Here is a 7,500-nt window from a genome sequence, read left to right on the forward strand (position 1 = left end):
AGAGAGAGAGAGAGAGAGAGAGAGAGAGAGAGTGAGAGAGAGAGAGAGGTCTATTTAAATAACTTGTCCCTTTAAACCTGAATATTCTCTCTCTCTCTCTCTCTCTCACACACAAAAAAAAAAAAACGAATTATGGACCTGTAACAAAAAATAAATACTACTACTACAACTACTACAACTACTACTACTACTACTACTACAACTACTACTACTACTACTACTACTACTACTACTACTACTACTACTACTACTACTACTACTACTACTACTACTACTACTACTACTACTACTACAATCATATGCAACCACAACACAGGCAAAACTATCACTACCACTACTACTACTACTACTACTACTACTACTACTACTACTACCGCTCCTGCTACTACTAAAAATACGCCAAGACGCCGAGCAGCCAAGGATTAAAATACCTCCTCCGCCAGCTGATTTAATTACACACACACACACACACACACACACACACACACACACACACACACACACACACACACACACACACACACAATGATCAGCTGTGTAAGACGAAACGAAAATGACTTAACAAATATGATAATTGAAAGATGAGGAGGATGAGGTGAAAAGGACGAAGAGAAAATGAAATAAAGATATAGGGAATAGAAGGGAGAGAAGAGGAAGGGAAGGCAAGGGAAGGGAGGGAACAATAAGGGAAGGGAAGGAAAAGATGAGGAAGGAAAGGGAAGGGGAGGAAGAATATGGGAATGGAAGGGAAAGGAAGGGAAGGAGAAGGAAGGGAAGGGAAGGGAAGGGAAGGGAAGGAAGAATATGGGAATGGAAGGGAAAGGAAGGGAAGGAGAGGGAAGGGAAGGGAAGGAAAGGAAAGGGATGGGAAGGGAAGGGAAGGGAAGGGAAGGGAAGGAAAGGAGGGAGGAGGAAGGAAGGGATGGGATGGGAAAGGAAGGAAAGGAAGGAAGGGAAAGAAGGAAGGAGAGGAAAGGAAGGAAGGAAAGAAGGGAAGGAAGGAAGGAAGGAAGGAAGGGATGGAAGGGAAGGAAGGAAAGAAGGAAGGAAGGAGGAAGGAAGGAAGAGGAAGGATTTTTGAAGAGAAAGAAAAGGAAGGGAATGGAAGGAAAGGAAGAAGAGAAATAATAGGAAGGGAAGGAAAGGAAGAGAAAGGAAAGGAAAGAATGGCGAGGGGGAGGAAGAAGAGAGGAAGGGGAAGGAAGGGGAGGAGGAAAAAGGGAAGGGAAAGGAAAGGAGGATAGGGAAAACAAGAGAAAGGAAAGGAAAAGAAAGGGAGGAAATTAAAAGAAAAAAAAGAGAAAACCAAGAAATATTAAACGGAAGAGAAATTTAAGTTGTGTGAAAAAGGGGCAAAAAAGAGAAAGGAGGAAAGAAGGAAGGAAGGAAAAGAAGGAAGGAAGAATTAGAAGGAAGAAGAAAAGGGAAAAAAGAGGAAAGGAGGAAGGAAGGAAAAGAAGAAAAAAAGAATTAAAAGGAAGAGGAAAAAGAGAAAAAAGAAGGAAGGAAGAAAGGAAGGAAGGAAGGAAAAGAAGGTAGGCAGAATTAAGAGGAAGAAGAAAAGAGGGAAAAAAAGAAAGGAAGGAAGGAAGGAAAAGAAGGAAGGAAGTATTAAAAGGAAGAAGAAAAGGGAGAAAAAAAGAAGGAAGAAGGAAGGAAGGAAGGAAAAGAAGGAAGAAAGAGTTAAAAGGAAGAAGAAAATGGGAAAAAAAGAAAGGAAAGAAGGAAGGAAGGAAGGAAAAGAAGGAAGAAAGAATTAAAAGGAAGAAGAAAATGGAAAAAAAAGAAAGGAAGAAGAAAGGAAGGAAGGAAAAAAAGGAAGAAAGAATTAAAAGTAAGAAGAAAAGGGAGAAAAAAAGAAGGAAGGAAGGAAGGAAGGAAAAGAAGGAAGAAGAGGAAAAAGAAAGGAGGAAGGAAGTAAGGAAAAGAAGGAAGGCAGAATTAAGAGGAAGAAGAAAAGGAGGAAAAAAAGAAAGGAAGAAAGGAAGGAAGGAAAAGAAGGAAGGAAGCAAAAGAGAAAATAAACAAAAACAAAACAATGAAGAAGGAAACAGAGGAAGAATTAAATCACAGGCGAGAACAAGGAAGAGAGAGAGAGAGAGAGAGAGAGAGAGAGAGAGAGAGAGAGAGAGAGAGAGAGAGAGAGAGAGAGAGAGAGAGAGAGAGAGAGAGAGAGAGAGAGAGAGAGAGAGAGAGAGAGAGAGAGAGAGAGAGAGAGAGAGAGAGAGAAGATGCGGAAACACTTCAAAGAGGGAAAAAAAAGTAGAATAAAAGAGAAAGTGAGGTAGGAGGAAGAAAAAAATATATATGAATTGCAACTGGGAGGAGGAGGAGGAGGAGGAGGAGGAGGAGGGAGATGTGGAGAGAAAGGAGGAAAAAAATGGAAGGAAAAGTTAGGAAAAAACTCAATTTAAAATACCAATATGTTACCAAATGTTCATCTCTCTCTCTCTCTCTCCTTTGAATAAGAAAATATGCAAATTATAATCAGTTTCACACACACACACACACACACACACACACACACACACACACACACACACACACACACACACACACACTCATACAAACACCCATAAAACAACACACAAAAAAAAAACCGCGATATTCTAGACGTGAGAGAGAGAGAGAGAGAGAGAGAGAGAGACAACCAACCGGAATCAATACTCAATACAAATGAAAAAAAGAAAAAATGTAAAAAAAAAAAAGAGGGCGAAGGATGAATAAGTAATAATAAAATCTTGTGTGTGTGTGTGTGTGTGTGTGTGTGTGTGTGTGTGTGTGTGTGTGTGTGTGTAGGTCCCAGATTCTCAAACATTCTCTCTCTCTTCCATACCTTTACCAACATCTGCCCACTCTCTCATTATCTCTAACTATCTACCTTTCCATCTATCTATGTATCTATTTATGTGTCTATCTTTGTATTTCCCTAACTAAATATCTATCTATCTATCTACCTATCTATCCCCTCCCTCTCTCTCACACTCTCTCATACTTTTACAAACACCTTCCTAATCTCTATCTAACTAATTGATCATCTCTATCTATCTATATCTAACTAACTAATCTATCTATCTGTCTAACTATCAAGCTATCCATCTCTCTACCTCCCTTTCTCCCTCTCACCTTTGAATTGAGGAGTTCGTCGAGTCTGGTTCGCACGTCCTGTCCACCTTTGGGTCTCATGAGCAGGTAGATGCAGGCCAGGTCGGGGCAGGATCGCAGTAGCTTCTCCACCAGCACCTTGCCCATGAACCCGGTGGCGCCAGTGATGAGCAGGCATTTGTCCTTGTAAAAATCCGCCACTGCCCCGCCTCCTCCTCCTGTTGTTTCTCTGTTTGTTGGGAGTCTTTCTGTTGCTCCTGTTCCTGTTGCTCCTCCTCCTCCTCCTCCTCCTCCTCTTTCTCCTCCACTGGCACTCATTTTGTTAGTTAGAGGTTAGTGGTTTGTTTTTGCGATATTGTTTTGTTTTGTTTTATTTCTCTTTGGTTGGTTGTTTTTGTTGATGGTTTTGGTTGATTGGTTGTTGTTTTTCTGTTGTTTTCTCGTCTTTTTTTTTTCCTGTTTTTCTCTATTGTTTTCTTTCTTTATATTTTTTGTTTGGTAGTTTTCCTAGTTTTCTTTTCTTTTTATTTTTCTTCTTTCTCTCTTTGGTTCGTTTCAGGTTTTAACTTCTCTTTTTTTCTTTCTTCTTTTTTTTTTTTTTTAACGTTTCTGCTAAATTTCTACTTTTTTTCTCTCTGGTTGTTGTTGTTTTTTCCCTTTCGCTTTCCGGTTTCTTTTGTTTTGTTTTTCTTTATCTTTTTTTTGTCTTGTTTAGTTCACTTTAGATTCACTGGTATCACTTTTTGGGGGGGTCTGATTTTCTTTGTTTATTTTCTTTGTTTCTTCGTATCTTCTTTTTTTCTCTTCTTCTGGTTCTTCTTCCTCGTTTTGCTCCTCTTCTTCAACTACTTTCTCTCTCTTCCTCCTCTTCCTCTTTCTTTTTTTCTATCTTCTTTCAACACCACAACCACAACACCACCACAGCGTCAACAACAACAAATAACAACAACAAAAACAAGAATGGTCGCAGTGGTGTAGCTTGATATCAACTTTCCCTTCACCACCAACCACCACCACTGTCACCACCACCGCTATCACCACCACCGCTATCACCACTACCACAGTTCCCTAGCGGCCGATAACACCACCATTACCACCAACACCACTTATCCACTCACTATCACACACGTACAATCACCCCTTATCACCACAATCAACCACAATTTTCCGGTCGGTGATGTTGGTTGTTGGGGTAAGGAGGCAACCACTATCGCCCCTTATCACTTGCTACCAGAATTATGTCACCACTGTCACGGAATGGATGTTTGTTGATGGTCTATTTTTCTCTTTTTTTCTCTATTTTTCTTTATTTTTTGGGGCACTTCACAATCCAAAATTCAGTTCAGCTTCAAAGTTTCGTGGATCTGAAGCTTCGAATGAGTCACTTGTGGTTCGCTTCAGTGTTTCGAAGTCAAAAGTTTCTGGTTTTGTGTTTCTTTTCTTATCTTTTTCTCTCTTTTTTGGTCACTTCACAATCCAAAATTCAGTTATGCTTCAGAGTTTCCCGTGTCTGAAGCTCCGAATGAGTCACTTGTGGTTCGGTTCAGTGTTTCAAAGTCTAAAGATTCACGATTGTTTTACGTTTCTGGTTTTGTGTTTCTTTTTTTATCTTTTTTGGTCACTTCACAATCCAAAATTCAGTTCAGCTTCAGAGTTTCCCGTGTCTGAAGCTCCGAATGAGTCACTTGGGGTTCGGTTCAGCGTTTCGAAGTCCAAAGATTCACGATTGTTTTACGTTTTTGGTTTTGTGATTCTATTTTAACTTTTCTTTAGTTTTTTTCTTACTTTGTTTTTGTCTATATCGTTTCCTTATTTTCCTTTTTTTTTCAGTATTCTTGTTCGGTGAGTCAAAACCACACACTCACAAACACAATCTTCCTTTCGTTCACAATCTTCTTCCCTTCACTACACAATCTGGCGAGGGTTGGGAATGGGATACGATTGCAAGATGAAGATGATGATGCTGGTGATGGACTGGATGCTGGATAATCCCCTCACAATCCTTCTTCAAACACACACAATCGTGGATACAAACTTGCGGAAAACTTGGAGTGTGTTGGATGGTGAACTGTATCAAACACACAAACACACAATCAGTAAGAAAAACCGAGAATGACTGACCATAAATAAAGTACAATAACGAGCTCAGAACTTACAATCCTGACCCGAGAAACGAAACTCAACAATGACAACAACAATCACGATGAATCTGGTGAGTTGTGGAACTTGTGAGGTGTGGAAAAAACGCTGCCTAAGGAAACTTGAAACTCACACACCCACACACACGTAAACAGACACAAATCGATTCTTCAGTCTTGCAATACGGAAACGACGAAGGAATGAAACTTGCCCAGAGTGAGACGACGAGAAACGTGAAACTTGCCGGAGATGTGGATAAGTTCGTGACCAAGTTCGTAAGTTCGTGTAATTCTCAAACGACGAGATGGAAACTTGTTGGAAACGTGAATGAAGCTCGTCAGAGAGTTCTTTAAGTTCTTGAGTGAGTTTGTGAGAGGAAAACTAATATTAGAAGTAGTACAATGTCCCTTTCCTTCTTCCTCTCCGATTCAAGATTGACTGACAAATGTAGACAACCAACTGAGTGACTGACCAACTGCCTGACTTACTGACTGACTGAACTCACAATATCAGTAACACAACACCCCGTATCTTCTCTGTTTGGTGTATATGGTTGACTGATGAATGAAAAATACAACCAACCGACTGACTGACTGACTGACTGAACTGACTGAACCCACAACACTTATCAGCTGCAATAACACAACACCTTTCCTCTTCTTCCCTGTCTCGCGTATGTCTGACAAATAGCTGATATAGTTGACGATCTACCAACCGACTCCCTGACACTTCTTGCCGCCGCTGTCACCTCCACGCGTGAACTGAGCCGGGACAGACGCAACGGCACACCCGCCTTCGCTGGCTGCCGGGCTGGTACTGCCGAAAAGCCCGGCGTGAGGGAGGGTTATGAGGCGGGCCGGGATGACTGGCTGACTGCTGGGGGGGGGCTGAGTGGCTGACGGGGACCTCCTGTGGCTGGCTGACTCTATGGCTTGTGACTGGCTGATTTGATGGCTGAGAAGAACTTGATGGCTTGTGGATGGAGACTTGGAACTTGGTGGATGTCTGAGAGAGAGGGGACTTTAAATGGCTATGTCTGAGAGAGAGGGGACTTTAAATGGCTGTTTGGGAGAAAGGGTTTTGAAATGGCAGTATGGCGAGAGAGAGGGACTTAAATGGCTGAGTGGCTGATTTAATGTCTCAGAATTGGACTTTTTGTATTGGTTTATGGTTGATATAAGAGTTTTGAATGGCTGAGTGGCTGATTTGATGTCTGAGAATTGGACTTTTATATTGGTTTATGGCTGATACTGGAGTCTGAAATGGCTGAGTGGTTGAGAGAGGGGGCTTTTAAATGACTATATGGCTGAGAAAGTGGCTGAGAAAATGGCTGTATGGCTGAAAAAGGAATGTATGGCTGACTTGATGGCTGAGAATGGGACTTATATGGTTGACTGGATGACTGAAGGGACTTATAACTGTGTAAATTGACTGATGAGTTTTTGGTTGACTGAGGAATTGAGTGGATTGTAAACGGTATGTGGTTTGATGAGCTTGACTGACTGACTGACTGACTGGATGACTGACTGGGTGATTGGGTGTTGGACTGAGAGTTGACTGAGGAATTGAGTGGATTGTAAACGGTATGTGGTTTGATGAGCTTGACTGACTGACTGACTGACTGGATGACTGACTGACTGGATGATTGGGTGTTGGACTGAGAGTTGACTGAGGGTTGACTGACTGGTTGTTTTAGTCCATTCTCTTCACCTGTATTCAGTTAGATTCCCAATTAACCTGTTTAACTACTTCTTCTTCTTCTTCTTTTTTCTCTATTATTACTATTTATTATTACTGTTTCTTGTTATTTGTTTTTTTATTAATATTTTGCTGTGTTTATTTGTCCTTATTTTCTCGGATACTTTCTTTTTTTCTCTCTGTTGTCTCTTTCCTTCTTCTTCTTCTTCTTTGTGCTGTTTCCTCTTCTTCTTCTTCTTTCTCACACGATTGTTGCTTCTCTCTCTGTTCTTTCCTTCTCTTCTTCTTCTTCTTCTTCTTCTTCTTCTTCTTCTTCTTCTTCTTCTTTCTGTTGCTGTTGTTTTTTATCTCTTATCTTACTGTCTTCTTCTTTATCTTCTTCTGGAGTGTAAAGGTCATCCCCTCCACCTCGTCCTCGTGTGAGTGTGTGTGAGTGTGTGTGTGTAGGGAACGAGGTAAGGTCGCCTCTATTTAAACTTTCCACAGACGCTGACTCTTGTACACACAGAAACGCACACGCGGGCACGCACACACACACACACGCTTCCCTTCTCGATG

At 41.2% G+C, this 7,500-nt stretch overlaps 1 protein-coding gene across 10 annotated transcripts in view; it reads right to left on the reverse strand.

Annotated features, from left to right (window-relative positions):
- LOC126981889 (putative fatty acyl-CoA reductase CG5065) overlaps positions 1-7,500 on the reverse strand; it is a 75,833-nt gene that overhangs the window by 35,254 nt on the left and 33,079 nt on the right. For 3 of the 10 annotated variants that reach the window (XM_050833513.1, XM_050833512.1, XM_050833509.1), the window contains exon 2: positions 3,127-7,500. This exon is cut by the window's right edge and continues 2,035 nt beyond it. In XM_050833513.1, the coding sequence (XP_050689470.1) occupies positions 3,127-3,423 (297 nt within the window). In that variant the 5' untranslated portion in view covers positions 3,424-7,500. The remainder of the gene's footprint in view (positions 1-3,126) is intronic. The other 7 variants (XM_050833517.1, XM_050833515.1, XM_050833516.1 and 4 more) reach the window with 7 other exon arrangements.

Source organism: Eriocheir sinensis, chromosome 49, assembly GCF_024679095.1.
Source record: "Eriocheir sinensis breed Jianghai 21 chromosome 49, ASM2467909v1, whole genome shotgun sequence".
Lineage (NCBI taxonomy): Eukaryota > Metazoa > Arthropoda > Malacostraca > Decapoda > Varunidae > Eriocheir > Eriocheir sinensis.